This window comes from Pygocentrus nattereri, chromosome 30 (assembly GCF_015220715.1).
Source record: "Pygocentrus nattereri isolate fPygNat1 chromosome 30, fPygNat1.pri, whole genome shotgun sequence".
In the NCBI taxonomy this organism is placed as follows: domain Eukaryota; kingdom Metazoa; phylum Chordata; class Actinopteri; order Characiformes; family Serrasalmidae; genus Pygocentrus; species Pygocentrus nattereri.
Genome location: NC_051240.1, coordinates 18,821,166 through 18,844,316, shown reverse-complemented (window position 1 = coordinate 18,844,316; position 23,151 = coordinate 18,821,166). Strand labels below are relative to the sequence as shown.

The window sequence follows — 23,151 nt, the reverse complement described above, 5'->3', positions numbered from 1 at the left end:
CCCCAAAAAGCATAACTACTCAAACAAGCCCACCCCTCACTACCCCAGTCATTTCTGGCTCATCCACATTGATCTGGTCACCCCACCCCCACAATAAAAACCCAACACCACAAATTAATTTTAAGTGCCATTTTATTGTGTAATGCTTCATGTTTCAGATCTTGTTGAAAGCAGCCACGTCGACAGACTGTACATGATCCTCAAAAGCGGTGATCAGCTCCTCCAGCTGATCAGTTCCCACCTTGTCGTCTTCTACCACGCATGCAATCTGCAGCTTCTTGATGCCGTAGCCAACAGGTACCAGTTTGGCTATAAAGGAGAAAAAGAAATCCGTTTACCCTGAAGTCAAAACAAGCAGTAAGCAGTGCTGGCTTTTTAAAGTGACCAATATTGTTCGAAATGAAAAGCTACTTACACTGGCCCCAAACCAGGCCGTCCAGTTCAATGGTGCGCACGCACTCCTCAAGCTTGGCCATGTCCGTTTCATCGTCCCAGGGCTTGACGTCCAAAAGAATGGAGGATTTGGCGATAAGGGCGGGCTCTAAAGGGGCATAATAAAGTGGGTTAGGAGCAGTCACAAAAAGCAGACGTGCAGCCAGGTAGCAGAATAGCTAGCGCTTCAGGCGTAAGAAGTTGTCCATCCCAGATATCAGCCGAAAGATGGTGATGAGATCATCATTACACTAGCTAGAAGATTTAACAGCCGTAAACCTCACTTTCACCGTTTTACTGCACCCGATTCAAAACAGGGACGTCACAGCATTTCCATTTGTGCATTAGCTGCCCATCATAATGCTGGGCTGTCAAATGGTCAAACTGAATAAGAGCAGACTAGAAACGGTGAAAGCTTCAGAGATTCAGGGCAGCTTTTAACAGAGCAGTCATGGGCAGAAGACGGACATACTTTTAGACTTCTTTGCGTTGTATGCTGCTAGTCTCTCCTCCTTGATCCTCTTCGTCTCTTCATCCTAAGGCAGCAGGGGAAAAAAGGGTACAGCATTAGACGGTGAAATAAAATCCTTAACTAATTTACACAAAGTCTGGCAATGAGGGAAGAACTGTCCATCACATCAGCCAAAAGATGGTAAAACAAAAAAAAAAAAAAAAAAATCATGCAGCCAGTAAAGGTAACCAGCATGATCATACTGCAACAACCGAACCAACCTCCTCCTCATCAGAGCCGAACAGATCAATGTCATCATCCTCTTCCTCATCTTTAGCAGGAGGGGCACCACTGGTTGTGTCCTCCACACCAGCAGGTCCATACTGGCCCAAAGGCTTCTTCACTCCTGGGAGGCTAGAAGTTGTCAGAGGAGGCAGAGTAAGTTCTACATGCACGCACCCACACAGTCATGGGTTCACTGTCCCTCAAGCGCATCAGAGTTTAAAAGGCTGTGCATCATCTATTCAGGCGAAAGATGGTGATGTTACTCATCATGTGCTGAGGATTATGGTGTTTGAGATATCCAGTGATGCCCATGGTTACCTGGCCTTCTCCTTCTGGTAAGACTTGATGTGGTTGTACCAGCGAAGGGCATGGCACAGGTCAGCTTGGGGGGCTCCAGAGAGGGCATCAAACACAGCTATGTCAGCCTGGGATGGCACATACCTGTGAAACGATGGTAACAATGACTGTTTGGCAGGAAACAAGCAGTCAAATTTTTTCCAAGAGGGTCATACATTTGTAGTTTTAACACTAATCCCACAAACAGGGAAATTCCACCTCTGCATTTAACCCATCCATGAAGTGAAACACCACACACACACTTGCCCGGAGCGGTGGGCAGCCCTATCCAGCACCCAGGGAGCAATTGGGGGTTAGGTGTCTTGCTCAAGGACACCTCAGACATGGACTGTCAGCACTGGGGATCGAACCAGCAACCTTCTGGTCACAGGGTCAGCTCCCTAAACTCCAGCCCACGACTGCCCCAGTTAAAATGCATCTGTATAGGTCACTGCCATAAAACACAACTTCATGAATACAGTAAACACAGTAGCTCCAGAGCTTGATACCATGCTCACATATAAAGCCTACCAAACTAAGAGGCACAAAGGTGGTTGGACAACTTTATACAGAGGCCAAGGTAGGGCTGAATATTCTGGGAAAATATCCACGCCCAACTGCTCCAAGTAACGCTGGAATTATGATTTAAGCTGCCATTATTTTCTATAAGTTAAGGTTCTGGCCTGTTTTTCAGCCAAGACCACACTTTCTAGCTAGACGGTGACCCCTGAACATAGCGTGGCCACAACTACTAAGTCTTTTTGACCTGGTTGCCTCTGATTGGTCCAACTCTTCTACAGGCAGTTCTCAAGCTGTTTTTATTATATTTAGACTCCACACGTATTTTAAAACAACGTCTTGGACTATAAAACTGCACTCACACGGCGGTTATCAGAACCAGAGTGCCTTGATACCAGAGGGAAGTTGCAGGGTGTTAGTTACAGCCATTTATTTAAGAATAAATCACTAATTTAAGACAAATTTGCAATCTGTACAAGTACAGTAATACAGTACAGTGACTGAAATATGAGACATGCTGTATAAACAGGTTAATTTTTCAGCACTAGGCCCAGAGCCCTCGGAATAAGCATGAGAGCACCAAACTCAAGACAAAGAGGACTAATACACTAAAAAACCGCCACCACCGACCGTCTCGAGTTATTCTGAGAAGCCGTGACCCGGTTTAACGCCAGAGCCCGGCGCGTGCAACCCAAGGCAAACTGACTTACCCGAGCCAGGTTAGCTGGCTGGCTAAATATGAACCAAAGGCGGCTACACGCTGCTTAAACAGGACTCACCCCTCGATGTAGCTCTTATCTGCCAAAAAGTCGTTGAGGACTTTAAGTCCGGCGGGGGTCTTTAAGTCGCCGAAGCCCATTGTGTGAACGCTTGGAAAGACCTCGTGTACAATCAACGGCCCCTCGACGTGGAGGAAGAGCGAAGGAGCGAGAAGGAGGCACGGAAATGCTTTTATAGCGCTGACTCGGTGACTCCTCCTCTTTCTGCCTCAGAGACAGTTTTACTTCAATTAACAAAATGCCAAATACATATAAAGTTTTTATCGTACAAAGAACATGCATGCATACAACAAAGGTGCAATTTACATACAAAGGGCCCAATTTACATACAAAAGGGCCCAATTTACATACAAAAAAGCGCAATATAAAAGAGTATTGCAAGTAAAGGAAAAGAAAGGATGGATGCAACCAGGGGAGAAAAAAAATATATATAATTATATATATATATATATATATATACAGAAGAAAGGAAAAAAGAAAAACAGAACAGAGAGCTAGGGCTTATATTCTAAATCATAATCCTTGTGAAAAACACGGGATCTTGGCTTAAAGTGTTTGGCTTTGTGGATGAAACATTTTCCCAGGATAGTGTTTATGAGAAAGTCATCGCTGTATCTGTCCATAATGAGTCCGTAAATGATGTCTTTGTCGGAGAATTTTGAGAAAAGGAAAACACACGTGAAGCGCCCGACAGACCACGCAACGCTGCAATATCCAGTTTAAAGCCTGTAGCACAAATGACCCCCAAAACCCAAATGGCGTGAATAAACGGGAAATATAGTTACAGTAGTCACAGGGCTCAGATATATAAACATGATAAATTAAATTTAAATTAACACTTAGAAATAAAGGCGAAACCAACGCCTCGTTTTTACTCTTAAATCAAAATAAACACACATTTTAAAAAAATCTATAACCAACGGAAGTGACGCAGTGACAAGTCAAAACTGAAGCGCAACATTAAACATTTTAACTAATATTTATTTTTAAGCTACAACTGAAGTCAACGCGATATAATAACGCAGACGCTATTTCCAGTAAACACGCTTTTTTTTGGTTATTTGGTTTTATTTCTTTTTCAGGCGTCGGAGCGAATCGGCTATTTCCGTCACCATGGCCGAAGTTCTCCGAAAGCGCCTTCGTAACTGAATGCACTGACTTCGGTTCCGCTGTTCTGGTCTAGGAGGCCAAATAGCGTTAAGGTGAGACCTAAGATTGGCTTTTTCCTGCTGTTATGGGTTTCCAGGTGTTTACGGCTGAGCACAGTGTCTACCTGAAAGCGTGAACGAGTGCGTATTTAATACACACCAATGAGCAAACGGAGAAACGTTCGCTCTGCCCTTGATTTGACCAGCGGTGTAGCTTGTTGGCTAAGCTAGCTATGCTAAGCGCAGTATAACCCACTGGGTTCAAGACGTCAACACGCTGAGATCCGCAGAGGTGCAGTGATTTAAGAAGGTTTTATGTGGTCCACAGTTTTTTTTTCCATCAAAACCATAATGTTTATAATCTGTAAACATTCACGTTGTGATAAATGTGACTCCGTGACAGTAACTTGTTTTAACAGCTTGCTACAAGTGCTCTCTGAATAGTATGTGCGATACTAGTCTGATTTTCTTGTGTACATCTGGGCGCTCGACTTGTTTATAGCACCGAGTATGTGTCTCCAGCTGTTCTGGACAGTATACCCAGAACAGCAGCCCCTGACCTACATGTTCAGTGTAAGTTACTGATATTTGCACACTGTTTTCTTTTACAGAGCCATGTTGCGTTTGCCAGCGGTTGGTCGAGCTCTAGCTGGGGCTGCCCACTCCAAAGGGTGCCTCACTGCCTCCAGCAATGGTAAACCTGTGCACATCACCGTTTTAAGGGAGATGTAAGGGAGGGTATTACCTGCTGTCATTGCATACAGAAATCATAGGTTACATACTTTGCACTTGACACCTATTGGGCAGAAAATAACACGAGGCTACATGCTTAAATGTTCTGAACATGCACAGTTGTTGTGAAGGAGAAGCAATATTGTGATCCATTTGGACCTGATAAAGGGCCATCTTTGTTGTCTTTAAAGAAATAGTTGTCTACATTGTGTTCCGTTACATTTTTTTGCCTAAGGATGCTTGAAAAGTGATGCATTGAGATGTAACACAAGATCTTCTTGATTACAGTAAGGACATCTGTTCGGGCCTCGAGTAATCTGGTGGAAGTGTTTGTGGATGGCAAGCCTGTGATGGTGGAACCAGGGACTACTGTACTTCAGGTGATGACTCTATAATAGGTCGTCGTGTGTTTAGGCATTGTTGAACGGCAACATGACCTCTAAGCTGCTACGTCTGTTTACTCAGGCCTGTGAGAAAGTTGGAGTGCAGATCCCTCGTTTCTGCTATCACGAGCGTCTCTCTGTGGCAGGAAACTGCCGAATGTGTTTGCTGGAGATTGAGCGAGCGCCGAAGGTAATGTGTTCTCATAATTATTCTACTCTTGACTGCAGTAGCTGTAGGCCTTGGAAGGGAATTTTCGGTCATGCTAACTTATCCTTGGGCCAACGGCAGGCTTATTGTCTGTCGGACAGTGTTGACGAGTGCACCATTGCCCCCTTTCTTTCCGCTCTGCCCAAAATTTCACACGGTTGTCCCCAGATGTTCGTAATATGAGATCTTGTCTGGCATTGCAAGACTCGATTTATTCAGGAAATAGGCTGCGTGATTTATGCACGTAACCATATTGTTTTTAATTGTGGGAATTTCCATTTAAAATGGGTTTAGTGTGTAAGACGTGTTAAAGTATGAGAGAATCAGCGCTTATTTTACCAGGGGTGGGGCTGTCCGGGTCATGAAATTTTAACTGATAATATAAATGTGAATAATTGCAATTCATGTTTTCGTTTTCTTCTTTCGTTAATTGTGTGCAACTGTTAAAACACAAGCCTGAAGTGGCCATGTTAGCTGTTTTAGTTGTCCTCATGCCTTGCTGTTTACTCAGACTAATGTCAGTAATACATTTATACAAAATCATGTGTAAAGTCAAAGCTGTGTGTTTTCATGAAAGAAAAATATGAGGAAGAAGAAAACTCATTCTGCTAAAAACATTAGAACTTGCTACCTAGTTAACAAATAAACTTTATCCATGCTGCCACCAAAACATTACAAAAGTACTAAGAACCCTTTTGTGTTCATGAATCCCATAGTTTCTCAATGAAAGTATTTATTTACTGCTTTTTAGTTGTGTTTATTTGTCTTAGTCCAGAACACATTTTGCTTGTTGTGTAGTATGATTGAACATGATTGAACATGATTGAAGTCCAATAACACTGGAAAACGATTGGAGTGAGCTTGAATAAATGTGATCATCTTATAATTGCAATTAGGTGATTATGTAATCAATTGATCTACGTTATTATGATGGGAATCTCAACATTTGTTGTTGTTGTTGTTGTTGTTGCTGTTGTTATTATTATTATTATTATTATTATTACATAAACATTTTTATTATTGCTATTACTTTATTACAGCTATTATTTTATTATGAGCACCAGTCCAGAGTCCCGGTATCAGTGCATTCCTATTAAAAACATTAAGTAATTTTGAACAGGCTTAAAACAAGACTGACAAGGCTCAGCTTGCCAAGACTGCCTCTTACAGCAAGAGCTGTACTGGTAAAGTAATTATTTACCATTATTTTCTAAAATATCTCTTGATCTTTACTTGGTAGCCTGTGGCAGCGTGTGCTATGCCTGTCATGAAAGGATGGAACATTCTCACAAACTCTGAGAAGACACGGAAGGCCAGGTCTGTTGTCATATTGTACTTCTAACTCTCTAGACATAATTACTAGTATTTGCCAAGTTGTTGCACTTTAACTTTTCGTTTATTCTGGTAGAGAGGGAGTCATGGAGTTCCTTCTTGCCAATCACCCTCTTGACTGTCCAATCTGTGACCAAGGAGGAGAGTGTGACCTGCAGGTAGGGAAAACTTTGAAGGCTTTTTTTTCTTAGTTGACTGTTACAGCTGAAGTCAACTTGTAAATGCGTTTCTGGTGTATGATTGCAGGACCAGTCAATGATGTTTGGCTCGGACAGAAGTCGATTTACAGAGGGGAAGAGAGCAGTGGAGGATAAGAACATTGGCCCACTCATCAAAACAATCATGACGCGCTGCATTCAGTGCACACGCTGTGTCCGGTAAGTGAATTAAGTGTTCAATGCGTCAGCTGTGCCTTGTTGTAAGTGTGGGGATTCAAGTGTTTGAATGTTTTTCTTTAGTTGATGATTGTAGAAACTGGATCTGGTCAATATGAATCAGAATGGATTGCTCAGAATTGATGTAACAGTATAGACAATATTCAGTTCATTACACTCACATGAGGCATTGCTGTACTGTTTATTTCAGGTTTGCTAGTGAGATTGCAGGCGTGGAGGATCTGGGCACCACAGGCCGTGGGAACAGCATGCAGATTGGCACCTACGTAGAGAAAATGTTCATGTCTGAATTGTCGGGGAATGTGATCGATGTGTGTCCTGTAGGAGCTTTGACGTCTAAACCCTACGCTTTCACGTCCCGACCCTGGGAAACAAGGTAAAATGGGGTATTTTTGCAATCCGTAGAAACAAAAACCCATTCAAAGCCAGCTGCTCAATAATTTGTTTGAATTTTGCTAATAGGAAGACGGAATCCATTGATGTCCTTGATGCAGTGGGTTCTAATATCGTGGTGAGCACAAGAGGTGGTGAAGTAATGAGGATCCTGCCACGCCTCAATGAAGATGTAAACGAGGAGTGGATCTCCGACAAGACCAGGTGAAAGCCTAGAAAATGTCCCCACAGGCCCACCTTTTAACCTTTAACCAATCTAAAGTCATTAAAAATAGCAGATTATTTATAAACTTAATTAGAGATATTTATAACCACCAGATTATCCACTGTGTCGCACGCCAGCAGTCAAGCTCCTGACTTTGAAAATTTGTCAAAACGGGCAAAAAATTAGTTGATGGCATTTAAATGAGGAGCCAAGTTCTTAGTTTCATAACCTTTATAATGACTTGTACAATAGCATCATACCTATTGGAACAGGTTGTCAGCTTTTTCTCTCTCTCTCTCTCTCTCTCTGTCTCTCTGTCTCTCTCTCTCTCTCTCTCTCTCTGTCTCTCTCTCTCTCTGTCTCTCTGTCTCTCTGTCTCTCTCTCTCTCTCTCTCTCTCTCTCTCTCAGGTTTGCCTATGATGGGTTGAAAAGGCAGCGTCTGACGCAGCCCATGGTAAAAGATGCCAGCGGTCAGTTGGTGCCCACTAACTGGGAGGATGCTCTCATGCGTATAGCTGCTATGGTAATTATCTTAAAGCACTGTGTGGGCAAAATGTTGTAATAATTGTTTTTTCTGTCATTTATAAGTTTTATATATGATTACAAGAGTGCAGTAAAATAACAGCTTGTCTTGCTAATATTGCAGTGACCCAACCAACAACATTACAGTTACAAAAATTACAATTTAAGAATTAAAATCAAAAGTATTTTACTGTGCATGTGTAGTGAACTTCAGTTTTTTGTTTTTTTTGACACGTACATTGTTTTTTGTGTTTGTAATTTATGGCTTTGCAGCTCCAGGGGGTCAAGGGCTCTGAGATTGCAGCCATTGCTGGTGGAATGGTGGATGCAGAGTCTCTGATCGCCCTAAAAGACATGTTGAACAAACTGGACAGTGAGGCGCTGTGCACGGAGGAGCTCTTCCCAATGGCTGGTGCTGGGTGAGTTCTGTTCAGTGTTTGAGATGTAGTGCTGTTTGGGGATAAGAGCATGTAGTTTTAAGGGATTTTTTTTTTCTCCACACTAATCTCAGCTCGTTATATTTTGTATTGAATTCAGTCCAATGTCAAGTTTCATGATCAAAGTCAAGTTAGTGTTTTTGGGAATTCTCTCTCTCTCTCTCTCTCTCTCTCTCTCTCTCTCTCTCTCTCTCTCTCTCTCTCTCTCTCTCTCTCTCTCTCTCTCTCTCTCTCAGAACTGACCTGCGCTCTAATTACCTTTTGAATACCCGCATTGCCGGCATTGAGGAGTGTGATCTGCTGCTTCTAATTGGAACAAATCCACGCTATGAAGCTCCTCTCTTCAATGCACGTGTCCGTAAGAGGTGGGTGTCAGATGAATGTCATTACCATGACAGCAGAATACATACTGTTCCAATGTGCAAGAACATTAGTGTGTTATAACATCTCTATCTTTCTCTCTTTCTCTCTCTGTAGTTGGCTACATAATGAGCTGCAGGTTGCTTTGGTTGGTCACGATGTGGATCTTAGCTACTCTTACAACCATCTGGGTGATTCCACTCAAGTGCTGAAGGATCTCGCTACTGGAAAGCACCCCTACTGCCAGGTAACAGTCGTCATGTGTAGTTCTAAAGTTCTGAGCAGCATAATCTCATTTTATTAGTTCCCCCCAGTAAATATTCTACTTGAGGTATCAAGGTTAGTTGACTAGAGTTAGTACACTAATATGCAGGAGTGTAGTTCTCAAGCACTTTAGTATATGTATTTTTTTTTTAATCTTTTTTTTTTTGGCTCATGCAAAAGAAATTAGACAGTAAGAACAGTTGATAAAGCTCTGTTCTCTCGTCAGGTGTTGGCCCAAGCCAAGCGACCAGTGGTGGTAGTGGGAAGTTCCTGTCTGCAGAGGGCTGATGGTGCTGCCATCTTGAGTGCTGTATCCACAATTGCTCAGAACGCCCGTGTAAGCAGTGGGGTAGAGGAAGGATGGAAAGTCCTGAATGTGCTGCATAGGTTAGTCCAGTTTCATGTCTGTGTGGCATTTTTTTAATATTAGTACTATATCACACTGTTCAAAATTGCTTACAGGAGTTCTTTTCAGCTTTGAACATCAGTAACTGTCTTTATCTGTGTCTGACTCTATAGCTGGGTGTTCTGAACTAAGCCCTTTGTGTCTTTTCTTGCTGTGTCTCTCTAGAGTGGCCAGTCAGGTGGCAGCTCTAGATGTGGGCTATAAACCTGGCGTCGAGGCTATCAGGAAGAACCCTCCCAAAATGCTATTCCTGCTGGGGGCTGATGCTGGCTGTATCACCAGAGCAGACCTACCTAAAGACAGCTTTATTATCTACCAGGGTAAGTCTGTGTTAATTTGCTCATTAAAGTACTAACAGAGTTTGTAAACAAACATTAATATAAAAAGTTATGAAATTGTGTAGGTTAGCTTTGCTTCACACCAGTCATTGCACATATTAAGACAATGGTATAGTTAAAAAATCTACTTACGCTACATGTAATCAATCAGCTGAGACACGTTTGGATTCCAAATTTTGCTTCTTTAGTTTAGCACAAGGTTGTTGTGGTTATTGTAGTATTCCTTCACGGTTTGGTGAATTTTTTTTTTTTTTCCGCCACCCCCCTCCGCCCTGTGTGCTAGATCAGGGCAATCAGCAAACTCTGCTGGACTCTCCGTTCCCCACCCTTGCACAAGATACACAAACACCTGATGGTGAAGTTTGGTTCATTTTTATAAAGCACAGTACATCACACTGTGTCCTGGATCACATGGGCTGTGTTTACATACAAAGATTTTTCCCAGTCCGATTGAATACATTCCGATTACAGATTTGGACCGAGTTGTTTATATGCACTCAATTCAACAATTTGATGGAAAGTCTTCGCTTACATGTTCACTACAAGTAATCCAATGCAAAATGACAGCCATGCGTGGAGAATGTACCATGACAGCGAACATCACGTGAGGTCCAGTCCGAGTGAGATGTGTTTCCAGTTGGAGTGTTTGTGTTTTTAATTGCTTTAAAATGATGTCAGACTCAGAAAAATGTACCTCACATGTCCTTATTAAAGAAGGCCGAGAGGAAGACGTCGTGTTCTGAGACACATAAGCTGGACGTTCGTCCCCCCGACACCTTTTAAAGATCAGAGCATGAACTTCGTCTCCTCTGCAGGCCAGTTTCTGCCCCCGGCATGTTGAATGTTATAAACTTTAGCCAGAGCCGGTTTGAGTTCTCTGCTTTTGATGTGATGCAACACACATGCACAGAACGTACTTACACATTCCGATTGGAACTGTAATCCGATACAGGCGTTTACACAGCTATTATTCTTCTATTTAACGGATTATTTACTGGATTACCCTTCTCGTTCAATCAGATAGAAACTGTATTCCGAATGGCCTCAATCAGACTAGACCTCAATAGACAGGACTAGACCTCAATAGACAGGACTATTCAGATTGAGGTGTTTACATGGACGTATTCTATTCCGATTGAGCTGTTAGTCAGATTATTAATGGATTATGAGGTTGCATGTAAACGTGGCTACTGATATGTCTACACGAAGCTGGATGCAGTTTGAGTGAGTTAAGAGAAGGTATTTATGTATTTATGAAATGTCGGTGTAACTCTCGACTTCTTCTGCTAGTCAGCAATGTTTGCCTCGTAGGTCTAGCACTAAACTATAGAAGCAAAATTTGAACACCAAACCTGATCAGCTACATCTGAACTAAGCGGTAGATTATGTAATTTAGATTTTCACTTCAAACATTCCACCGCCAGCATGTAATTTCATTTAACTAAATCTTTTTGAAAACAAAAAAAATCTTGTTTTTGGTATATTGATGTTTTATTCCATGTTTATTTGAAATTATTCCGGTGCTTTGTCGCTTCATACACAGTACATTTGCATAGAACTGTATATATTTGAGCCTAGTTTTAATTCTATGGGTAGAGCTACAGTAGTAACAGTGGAATGTTCATTATCCTTTTATCACTAATGCAGGTCACCATGGTGATGTGGGAGCTCTTATGGCGGATGTGATCCTGCCTGGTGCAGCATACACGGAGAAGAACGGCACGTATGTGAACACAGAGGGACGTGCCCAGCAGACCAGGGTTGCAGTTACCCCACCTGGCATGGCCCGCGAGGACTGGAAGATCATCCGGGCGGTCTCTGAGGTACATGTGAGCGTGTGCAAACATACACACAGTGTTATGGAGATTTTGTAAAGCTGTGTTTGCTCTCGGGAGCTTTCGGGCTATCAGACACTAACATTTTGATTTCAGACACCTCATGTAGGTGGTCTATTGTCATACCTCATGAGGTCATACCGTGTGCTTTGTGTGTGCTAGCTGGTTGGAGTCACTCTGCCCTATGACACATTAGAAGAGGTGAGGGACAGACTGGCAGAGGTGGCCCCTAACCTGGTCCGTTACGATGACGTGGAAGAAGCCAACTACTTCAAGCAGGCTAATGAGCTCTCTCAGGTTTGTCTATTGCTTTTGCTTGTTCTCACTTTATCTCTGCATTTTCTGACCAGACCAGTGACAATGATTTTAATATTTTCTCCTCCCAGGCTGTGAATCAGTCACTGCTTGCAGACCCTCTTGTTCCCCCTCAGCTCTCTGTGAAAGATTTCTATATGACAGGTAAAAATCCTGAAATGTCTCTCTTATTAAATTAGATAGAGTGAATGGGGCTTTGTATGCTTTATTGAAGAGAGATGAACCTTCATTGTGCCAGAGTTATAATATCCATGCTGGGTTTTGTTCTAAATTTCTGATATTTGCTCCTGTTTTAATCTCCATAGACCCCATCAGCAGAGCCTCCCAGACAATGGCCAAGTGTGTGAAGGCTGTAACCGAGGGAGCAGAAGCAGTAGAGGAACCTGCCATCTGCTAAAACTCGCATGCAGACACACCTTTACCTGCTTTACTTGTCCACTGTAACTTACTCCCATCTGTCATTTTCACACACACTTGTAAGAACTGCACCGATGTTTCAGCGTCCTCAACCTGAACAGGTCCTACAGCTGAAATGTTCGGGTTTATCTCGCTCTTATTTAAATATGCTTAAAAGGACGTTGTAAAGATTTCATTCCCACAGAGATCGAGGGAGAACTGCTTTGTTATTGAAAGCTCGTATGATGAATAAAACTCTATTATGTCATTTCTCTGCATGTTTTGCTATCTGTGCTGCCAAAAACACGACATGCATTCAAAACACCCCAAGTTAAGAAGCCCGGGGTGTCTGATCCCATCCGCAAAGGGATGGCATGGCACCAGTTTTCCATTTGACCAAGGCAGGAACACACATGACCAGTTATTTGAAGAGTGAAACAAACTGATTAAACGAGAGACGTTGGCCTGTTTGCAGTAAAAATCTGTGATCTGACCAGCCCTTGGCACATAAGATTGGACACCCCTTCTATATGATATGTTCAGCTGGGTAGTTCAGTTGGCACAGCTTAGCTGGCTTTTGACACCAATTAAAACCAGGAATTAACTCTTGAGTAAGAAAGTCAATAGTGCTGGACTCAGGATCGGAATTCACCACCTTTGTTCTACTTCAAAGGGGCTGTAGTAGATTTCAATTCAGTTAATATAGGTTATATACCACTTATGCCTTTTTTGCAGCATGCTTTTGTTGTGTATGAGCACTGTATATATTTCTTTACTTGAAAAGATTTTTCTGTGAAGCGTTTATAAACGAGTTGTGTCAAGTTTTACTTCTTAACTGTGAATGTCCAGTTTGATGGACTCTTAAGGAGCAGCCCCTCAGTCAGCCCAGTGTAGCACTAGTGACATCACTCAGGGTTTGATAGGGGGCATCTGTCCTTACCCTTTGCATTTGACACAGACCTGCACGGTGCTTATCATGTTGCAGACTTTAGAAACACCTTAAAAAGCGAAGTCGCTTAATGTGTGTAAACATTTCAGCCGGACCCAAAGGATCCGAACAGCTCTGCCTTTGAAAAAGTCAAGTTCATGATGTCACTGCGGGCTTGAATGAGACGTGGTGATGATGATGAGGCTGCCGGGGGAAGGCTTGAGGGAGATACCCCTCAAAGTTCAAATCAATGACAGGGGGTCGAAACAAAGCAAAACTATGGGTGGCTCACTTAGTGCAGCGGGACAGGGAACTCCTCATTCAAAGGTTTCTGTGTTTTTTCACGTTTGAGGACGAGCAGCTTTTAGAAAAGACGGGCAGAGAAAGTTGAATTCCAAAATGGTTGCAGAGGTTGTTGTTGTACTGTTGCCTGTTGTCATGTCCCCCCAGTGCCTGTAGTAGTGCTGTAAGAAGCCTCGGTCCGCTGACAAAACCAACACCCTCTTCCCGATCTATAACGGCTACTTTAGCGAAATAACAGGCGCTGAAATGCCTGCAGCTCTCGGGCAAAATACACACGCGTGAGCGGAATTAGAAGCACCGCAGGGCGAACGCGGGGAAGCGGAGCGGGAATAACCCGGTTTAGTCTAATCGCCGTCGACCGCAGGAAAACCGCCACTTATCCAGCCAATGCTAACTGGCTAAGCTACACTCGGAAGCGCTGTGGCTCGCCAAGCACCGGGACTCGGCGAGAGCGGGAGGCCGCATAGCGCGCGAGGCAGAGCGGGTTGCTCGCAACCCGACTCGGAGGATTTCGAGGGTCTCGTAGGCCGACGGTAACTACGAATTTCGATACATTAAAAAAAAAAAAAGACATTTCTTGCAGTTTTTACACTACACCGCTCAGCTTAACGGCGCATTTAATGTAATTCAAGTCAACAAAAATGCGAAAAAAGCGAATTTAAGACAGCGAGATTTTTAAAGGTCAAAACGATTTTAAACCGCGGCCCGCAAACAATGTAATCCCTTTAAAATAATAATAATAATAGTAATAATGTAATGATAAACGGTCCTTTCTAAACGACAGACGAAAGCTGGCTAATTTATAACTATAATATCTTTTTTTTTTGTTTGTTTTTATGTGGAGAACCTAGCTAGCTGTAGCTAACGTTAGATTATTTCCGCTCTGGCTGTTTTCCGTCTTTATCCCGAGTAAAGTGATCGAACGGTTCGGACGGCGCTACAAGCCGTCCAGCCTGATCCAAGCCTCATAAGTAACTGATAATGCTACCCGAGTGCGAGATAGAATAGGAGGCGGGAAGGTTGTCCACCGTCCCCTTGCGTTTTCAAACTTGCTTTGCATATCAAACGTATCGTACTCTGCCCATCCAGCCCTAACGCTTCAGCAACGGTGTGCGATTTACAGCTTCACCAGCTGAAAACCCTGCTAAACAAACAGCTGCCTGTCCTTCTACCATCACTGATTACTGATTGCTTAAAAACGGGACTGCTTTAGTCCACAACTTCAACTTTTTTTAGATTTCCAGCCCCTGCTTTCCATAGGGTCCTGGATAATTTATGAGTTTTATATATTTGCTTCATGCTCCACTGTCACATCCCTCAGTACTTCAGAATGACAGAACATATAGGTTTCTAATTGGCAGTAAGCACATTCATTAAAAGAAGGGATGCACCGATACGGGATCCGTGGGACGATGCAGATTTCCGGTATTTTTTATGTATATATCTGCAGAAATGTAGAAATTGGGCCTGCAATTAATACAGGCTGCAGTAAATACATCATTAAATATCGGTCATGAAATAGCGGCCAAACTGAAACATCTGTCCGAGCCTGTTCAACTTTTAAGCAACCATCTGCCGATACCGATGTCATTGTGCATCCCCGCTATCACTGTAGGTTTTTACCGGTTATAAGACACTTAAAATAATGGATATGGGTTATTATATTCACGTACACTCAGGCTGTTGTGGTGGTTGATTTAATTTTTAATCTGCTTTCCAGTTCCACTGCAAAGGAACGCTTTCACACTTTCCTTTCATGTGTCTACCTGGCAAAGGTGTCGTGCTGATCTGAATCGAGTTTCTCAATGTGACGCTGGTTCATGGCCGTCTTTGTTTCTTGTTAGGGTTCCTATAGAGGAACGGTTTAAGTATAGCAACACACGTGATGCTTATTTTACAAACCAGACTTTCTCAGTTATCTGGATAACTCTAGCCAGGCCCTGCTCTACCAGATTTACTTGTGTGGCTTTCTAAAACGCTGCTTCTTTTAAATACCCAATATAGTTGGTAGTTGCATCATCTGAAAATAAAAACGACTTATCCCATATTTGTGGGCACCCTGCTACCTGATCTCTTCTGTTGACTTACTGTTTATTTCAATTGCCAAATATTTTCCTGCCAGCTGATGTTCCGGAGAGTTCCAGCACTGGGATGTATGAAGGGAAACACATCCACTATTCAGAGGTGGACCGCAAGCCTCTGTGTTCATACAGCCCAAAGCTCTGCAAACAGCGCCGGCTCAATGGCTATGCTTTCTGCATCCGGCATGTTCTGGAGGACCGGACGGCTCCTTTCAGACAGTGTGAATATGTAGCCAAGTACAACAGTCAGCGATGCACTACCCCCATCCCCAAGACTCAGGACCGCAAGTAAGTGTGTGCCTGTTATGCTGGTAGTATACACTTCATAGCCACTGGTTGTGCCAGTCCATGCATGAAAATGGTTATTCTTAGGTGTGGTCTACTCATGCTTTGTTCATTCTTAATAGATATTGCAGCAGCCACCTGCAAGTCATGGGTGTCCTGCCTAAGAAAGAGAGGAAGAAAAAGCATGATACTCTTGACTCTTTGGCCCTCAACATCACTGTGCCCTCATTGGCTTTGAAGGCCACCAATGGCCTTGACCACTTGACCCCATCCTCACCCTTCTCCCACACTTGCCTGCTGCCCTTGGACCCCTACGCCTACTGCAAGGGAGAGACGGTGAGGAAAGAGAGCATTAGCTTGGGGAAGAAACCTCCAAGCCGCCTGTCTCCGAACCACAAACAGAGACATGTGGCTCCAGCTATTGCCCCACTGTCCTCTTCCCCCCGATGTCCTACTACTTCTTCTCAGCAGGCTGAAGGACCCATGCAGGTTTCTACAGCTACCACCTCGCCTCCAACACCCATGTCACAACTCCTCAGAAGTTCTTCAGGGACATTATGCACAACATCTGCTCAGACTGATCACCAGATCTTGGCAAAACCAACCAATCCCATTCCAGAGATGTGCCAGGAGCCTGCCCTTGACAAGAGGGTTCTATCAACTCAGCCAGGCAAGAATGACGTCCACGGTCACCCAGTTATGAGGCCGTCAAATCCCAGACAGCATCAGGCTCCCTTTTTGGTGCAGCTCCAGAGGCTCATGGCTCAGCAGAGAAGAAGGCACGAGGATCTGAATCCACATTTTGGTGTGTAACTGATGATCCTTGGCTTAACTCAGTCTTTCATAACCACTTTGCGATAGCACATTAGCATTAGCCATTTAAATGAGCTAACAGGTTGTTTTGCAGGGCTGGACTGGTCTGAAGAGAGTGGAGGAGAGGAAGATGACCAGGTTGAACAAGTTGTGTCATATCAGCACCATCACTTACAGGAGAAACGGTCTCTGGAGAGGTATGTTAGTTATTAGCTATTCCCTGGTTTTCACCGGTTTGCGTAGACAGGAATGCTGGGTTTAAGTACATTTTTAAAACATCCAATAACTACAATTTTTAGCTGAAAAGTTACCAAAATATCTGCTTGGCTTCTGAGAGGCACAACTATCTAAGTGTTTGTTTATGGGAGATTGAGAGCCATAGCCATCTGTGGTCATGTGTCCAACAGGGTTGGGTAGGATGGCCCTCCTTCACCTCCCATCACTCATTGCAACATGGGCGTCTGTTAGCTGAGGAGAATGCTAAATGCCCAGTTTGAAAGGATGTCTTGTCTAGTTTTCACATGTCTCGGAAGATGCACATTAGTCTTCACCCTACCATACTAGTAGCATCGCATGATGATTGCCGGGCTTTAGGTGGCCCAGTGTGTCCTGAAATATTGTATTCGGCCAAGAGTATTCTTTCCGGACTTATGTAATAATTTAAACGATCATAATCTAAAGTATGTCTACTTGATGCCCCACCCACATACCTATCATGTTGGAGGCAGAGGGTCACAAACCTCATATGTTTAGTAGAAAAGAATCCATTTAGCTGAACCCTGAGCTAATCTGCAGTGCTGTGTTTGTCCTGTCCCATAGTGCTGGAGGTGGAGGTTCACGTGGAGAGCGACTGGCAGGGTTGTGCTCCTATCTGAGGCAAAGACACAAGCTCCTGCGGAGGGAGGAGAGGGGTTTAAGGAGAGAGAGGAGGTCAGGGCATGATCTTCGCAAAGCTCTTCTGCAGGCAGCGTCACAGGACCCCACCCACGCTGCTCAACTCATTCAGCAGCGGCATACCCCGGTTTCAGCAACAGCCAGGTGAACATGCACACACAAACGCAGTCAGCTGTCCATCACATTAGGCTACGTTTACATTGTCAGCCTTACTGCTCAATTACTTTTGCTCAGAATGATGATGAGAGATACGGTGTGCAGTCGGGTGTGATGTGTAGTATTTTGTAAAATGTTTTTACTTTCATGGAAGTTATTTTTAATCAACAGTGAAGCAAGCACACCACATGGAATTTGTGCAATAGTGAACGTAATCCTTCCACTGCTCAGGCCATCTCCTCTAGCGTAGTCGTGCAAACTGCAACACAGGTGAACTTGTGGTGTTTGTAGGTAATTTAAATACTATAGAATGAATCCAAATGTTTGTCAACACAGGGTCTTTATTAGTTAAAAGATGTTGGCTGTAATGTTGCAGGTAAAGCCAGCAACAATATAGTATTTTACCTCGGCTGTCTTTAAGCTGTATTGTGTTAACCTTTTTAGAATTAATCGATTAAATTAAAATCACGTTAAATAACTTTAGTCTTTTTTTTTTGTTAATAATATATGCATTTATATAATAATATATATGCATTTGTGAAACTCCTACTGGTGTGGGTTTCCTCTCTTTCAGTGATGAATAAAAAAAGCTATTTGAGGACTAATAGCACCCCATTATTAGGTGTTTTTAGCCCCTGTGCTACCGGCTCAAAAAGAGATCACACGGCCCTAATTTAAACGCATGCCATATGAATTAAATACGTGATCAAACTTAAAGACTTTTGCATGCATTTTCATAAGCTCTTTTGGTCATTGACATGTTTGTATGTTTTGTTGAACAGTACTGCAGGTTCATGGGTAGGAGGCTCAGACTCAGGATTGTGTGTGGCCCAGATTAATGGTCAAGCCTGCACTAACTGCTCCCTGCCTTTCACCAGACACTGCTTCCAACGTATCCTTTCAAACTAGTCATACCTTGAAGCTGATGATATACAGACCAATGTATTTATATTATAGTGTTTTCAGTGTTTTACATGGCAGCATACGTCTTTGTTCTACTTGCTTGTTGTGTCCTTGATGGTGTTCTGTAGATATCCTGCAGAACAGGTCCCAGCAGCTGTTCTCTAGCTGCACTGCACGTTTTGCGGATGGGGCACAATGTTCTGTCCCTGTGTTTGACATCACGCACCAGACGCCGCTATGCGAGGAACATGCCAAGAAAATGGTGAGTACTGTTTCGCATTTCTTGACCTATCCTGTAAACTTTCCTCAGCCCTTGTTCCATTATTACTTTCTCCGGTCTATTCAGGAGAGAAAACAGATGACCGCCTCCTTGTTTCTACACTCGTTATAAATCTACTATATAGGAGCACTTTGTAGTTCTACAGTTACAGACTGTAGTCCATCTGTTTCTCTGATTCTTTGTTAGCCCCCTTTTACCCTGTTCTTCAGTGGTCAGGACCCCCATTGACCTCACAGAGCAGGTACTATTTGGGTGGTGGATCATTCTCAGCACTGCAGTAACACTGACGTGGTGGTGGTGTGTGTGTGTGTTGCGCTGGTCTAAGTGGATCAGACACAGCAGTGCTGCTGGAGTTTTTAAACACCTCAGTGTCACTGCTGGACTGAGAATCGTCCACCAACCAAAATATCCAGCCAACAGCGTCCTGTGACCACTGATGAAGGACTAGAGGATGACCAGCACGAACTGTGCAGCAGCAGATGAGCTGTCGTCTCTGACTTTACATCTACAAGGTGGACAGACAAAGTAGGCGTGTCTAATAGAGTGGACAGTGAGTGGACACAGTGTTTAAACACTCCAACAGCACTGCTGTGTCTGATCCACTCAGACCAGCACAACACACACTAACACACCACCACGTCAGTGTTACTGCAGTGCTGAGAATGATCCACCACCCAAATAGTACCTGCTCTGTGAGGGTCCATGGGGGTCCTGACCACTGAAGAACAGTGTAACAGAGTATCAGAGAAACAGATGGACTACAGTCTGTAACTGTAGAACTACAGAGTGCAGCTATACAGTAAGTGGAGCTGATAAACTGGACAATGAGCGTAGAAACAAGGAGGTGGTCATCATGTTATGTCTGATTGGTGTATATTATCTGTGTACTGTATGAATGTTGTATTTAACAACTTCATTTCCATATGCGTACTCTGTTCCTAACTAAGCAGATGTTATGCTGTGGTGAATATGGTTTACATATATCTTCATATGGGGCAGGATAACTTCCTTCGCGGAGATGTCAGTCGCAGAACGTACCATCACCAGCAGCAGCTGCAGCAGCGCAGACGGCTGAAGAAGGCCAAACTTCCGGCACTCGGCAAAAAACAGAAAAAGAAAAGCAGAAGAGGAGTGATACGCCGGCCTCAGAAGCCTATCCCCCCTGCATTGCCCCAGGGCAACCTAGGAATGCCCTCCATCCTGTGCCAACCGGCACAGCCTGGTGGCATCAGGTACACGACTGTCTGTGTTTATCTTTGGTTGTTTTCTGTCTTCTGTTTGATTCTTGCTCATGTTTTTTTCTTGTGTTAGCAGGAGTCCACTGACTCCTGACTTGAGTGCTGATGAACTTCCAGATGACCTCACTAGTGACATCAGCGACATTCCTCATGACCTGGAACTGAATCAGGAAGACTTCTCAGACGTTCTTCCCAGATTCCCGGACGACCTGCAAGACTTTGATCTGTTTGAAGGTAACAAGGCTCACTCTTTCTTGCTGCATTGAAAAACTGCATGAACAGTAATCTCAAAGCTATAAAACTTTTTGGGAGTCGTTATTTTATTTAATTAGTACCATTTCTTCACAGTCTTCAAAGGACCCCCACTTCCTTTGTCCCTATACACTAAATAGTTGTCTCAAAAACAGAAAGACTAGGTTACAGCTAGTAAAAAGTACAGTAAAGATCTGTAAGCAGTACCAGAGTGATAGAATGAAGGGAATGGAGGGAAAAAAGGAAAGATGATGGCCTGGCATGTGTGTCTGTGTTCACAGGTAAGACAAGTGAACTGTTGCCTACTTCTGAGGAAGCCGAGGAGCTGGAGCGAGTACTACAGGCAATGGGCTCCTACCCAGAATCCCTTGCATGTCTGAGTGGCATGGCTGATCTAGGCCCAGTGGAGGGTTCAGATTGTCGTGGAATGGAGGGCGGTGTTGTGGACCTGCTTAGCGCCCGTCTGTCCGCTGAGACCCTCTCCAACTTGGAGCTGGACCCTAGCCTGCTGCGTGCCACAGAAGACACCTTTTCCCCATCTCCTCCCTCGCCCCAGCCCCCGCTGACCCCCCCATCCTCAGTGGGCCACTTGACAGATGCCCTAAGTACGCACAGACAGCACTCCAGTCTCCTGGCTAAGACTGGCGACCCCAAAGAGGACCTTGGGAACCTGTCCTTAGGCCGGGACGAGGACATCTCCCACGGCTCCTGGGGGGTTCTCGCCCTGCCCCTCAGCGACTCGGCCCAGTTCCACAATCTTATTGCTTCGGACGGTCTGCTCATGTCCACCGCCCTCTCCACACCCCTTACACCTATGCCTTCAGCCCCATGCCAGCCCACTGCACTTTCTGCCCTGCCAGAAAGCAGCCTAACCACTTCCTCTTCCTCTTCCTCACCCCGAGCAGACCTCCTGTGCCCCAGTCAGCTGAAGCACCCCCTTCCCCCTCTGTTCAACCACTGCGGGATCCCTGCCGACCTGCAGCCTCACCACAGTGCTCCAGCACCTACTATGGACCAGACCTGAATTCCACGTGCACACTCGTGGACATCTGTCAGTATTCAGGGAGGGTTTTTTTTTTTTAAATAACTGTCACAGGTTCTTCTATTTGGCTTCTCTGTCTCCCTTTCCCCTTTTTTTCCGTTCTCTGACAACCCCAAAGCAATAAAAAACCCACGAGCATAGTATAGTCACTTTTATTTTCTATGACAAACAGATATAGATGGATTTTAGCCATGGAAGCATACCACTTGTATTCTTATATGCATATTTAATATATTTATAGAGTAGTGATCTGCACAACTAGTTTTATCGATGAGTGGAAAAAAAAACATGGTTACTGGTGGAAATGTGGTTACTTATCTAGAAATACGATGTGGTTATGTCATCTGCGTATCAGACTGAGAGAAAGACATCACGGATGTATCGGTTGTCCCTTCTCTTGCCCTGTAACGATTGAAATGGTCATTTTGGCAGGTGGTGTTTGTGTGTTTGGTGGCCGTTCGGCAGTTGGGTTCTGCTTTTAGTGCGAGTGCCAGGAAAGCTATGTAACACTTTCATAATCAATGTAGTGCAAATCAATAAACATTTACACACGCCGGTGTCATGTAAAGAAAAGCTATACTTAAAGTCTCACGGTCATCAATGTCACATGCTGTATATGTAATGTAACACTGATGTCAAGAATCCATAGGTTTCTTTTTTTCGTCTTTCGGCATAAGCTTTCATGTTTGAGATGGAGTTACTTTAGACGTGGCTTGTCGTCTGGGAAAGTGTCATGCAGCTCATGGAAGGCCATTAAACTAACACGGTAGCAGTTGTGGCAGAAGCAGGCATGCTCAGACAGGCTCTCAAAGCTTTTTGTGAGGGCAGTTTTGACGCCTCATCCTCAAGCAACACCACACCTATCTCCGATTCACACGTTAGAAGAATATGTTTTCAGTAAAAGGCAGTTTTTGGAGCCTAAAGAGGACAATGAAACATAGATGTATAGGAGAAAGACAAGCCTGTTAATGTATGAGATGATGCTTTTGATCAGCGTGCGTAACAGTAATGGTATTCAGATGCAGATAGAGAAGCTGGCATAGATTTCTTTTTGTACTTGTATTCACTGAATGTACTGAACCAAGATTTATTATAACCTAAACAATTTTATCAGTCCCCTCTGCTTTGTGAAAGGTATTTCTATTGTATTGACATGTTTACTTTTTTGTTACTAAAGTGTGTGGATGTGGGTATGTGGTAAACACACATGTATGAGAAATGATCGTTTTTTTTTTTTTGTTGTTGTTTTGTTTTATCTGAAATGCGTGAATTAAATCTGCTATGATCATGAATGTGTCAAGTTTATTTCGTGCCCTATTGACAGAATTACATCATGGACAGTAGTGTGTTGAATTTTGTCAGGCTTCCGAAAACTGATCAATAAGTCTGTTCTGTTCAGAGGACTCAGTTTCACAGGCTCAGTGCATAGTGTGATAATTGTGAGGCTCCATTCTGCCACAGCATCACGTACGCCTACTCAGTAGCTGCACATCTGACCAATAGC

The 23,151-nt window shown here is 43.7% G+C and overlaps 3 protein-coding genes across 5 annotated transcripts; 2 read left to right on the top strand and 1 right to left on the bottom strand.

Annotated features, from left to right (window-relative positions):
* Nucleotides 1–114: 114 nt before the first annotated feature.
* Nucleotides 115–2,962, bottom strand: eef1b2 (eukaryotic translation elongation factor 1 beta 2). Its single transcript, XM_017724530.2, has 6 exons — nucleotides 2,803–2,962; nucleotides 1,487–1,609; nucleotides 1,165–1,297; nucleotides 905–968; nucleotides 416–541; nucleotides 115–309 (listed from the first exon to the last, which is right to left on the bottom strand). The coding sequence occupies exons 1-6, from the start codon at nucleotides 2,880–2,882 to the stop codon at nucleotides 155–157; spliced, it is 681 nt and encodes a 226-aa protein (XP_017580019.1). The 5' UTR covers nucleotides 2,883–2,962; the 3' UTR covers nucleotides 115–154.
* Nucleotides 2,963–3,854: 892 nt separating this feature from the next.
* On the top strand, nucleotides 3,855–12,740 carry ndufs1 (NADH:ubiquinone oxidoreductase core subunit S1). The gene is made up of 19 exons (XM_017724550.2): nucleotides 3,855–4,004; nucleotides 4,562–4,644; nucleotides 4,971–5,062; nucleotides 5,148–5,255; nucleotides 6,514–6,590; nucleotides 6,682–6,763; nucleotides 6,852–6,982; nucleotides 7,191–7,376; nucleotides 7,463–7,597; nucleotides 8,008–8,122; nucleotides 8,395–8,540; nucleotides 8,795–8,923; nucleotides 9,036–9,165; nucleotides 9,409–9,569; nucleotides 9,754–9,908; nucleotides 11,574–11,749; nucleotides 11,924–12,058; nucleotides 12,148–12,220; nucleotides 12,382–12,740. Exons 2-19 carry the CDS (start codon nucleotides 4,566–4,568, stop codon nucleotides 12,471–12,473), a joined length of 2,202 nt encoding a protein of 733 aa, XP_017580039.1. The 5' UTR covers nucleotides 3,855–4,004; nucleotides 4,562–4,565; the 3' UTR covers nucleotides 12,474–12,740.
* Nucleotides 12,741–13,630: 890 nt separating this feature from the next.
* ino80db (INO80 complex subunit Db) lies at nucleotides 13,631–22,939 on the top strand. Of its 3 annotated transcripts, none has more exons than XM_017724547.2 (10): nucleotides 13,631–13,727; nucleotides 15,826–16,072; nucleotides 16,192–16,874; nucleotides 16,977–17,079; nucleotides 17,702–17,920; nucleotides 18,715–18,824; nucleotides 18,964–19,097; nucleotides 20,115–20,347; nucleotides 20,427–20,587; nucleotides 20,887–22,939. In XM_017724547.2, the coding sequence occupies exons 2-10, from the start codon at nucleotides 15,855–15,857 to the stop codon at nucleotides 21,627–21,629; spliced, it is 2,604 nt and encodes an 867-aa protein (XP_017580036.1). In that variant the 5' UTR covers nucleotides 13,631–13,727; nucleotides 15,826–15,854; the 3' UTR covers nucleotides 21,630–22,939. The 3 variants fall into 3 exon arrangements, with proteins under 3 accessions (XP_017580036.1, XP_017580035.1, XP_017580038.1); XM_017724546.2 differs by lacking the exon at nucleotides 13,631–13,727 and adding an exon at nucleotides 13,775–14,236; XM_017724549.2 differs by lacking the exon at nucleotides 13,631–13,727 and adding an exon at nucleotides 13,777–14,236 and having other exon boundaries at nucleotides 20,430–20,587.
* Nucleotides 22,940–23,151: the final 212 nt, after the last annotated feature.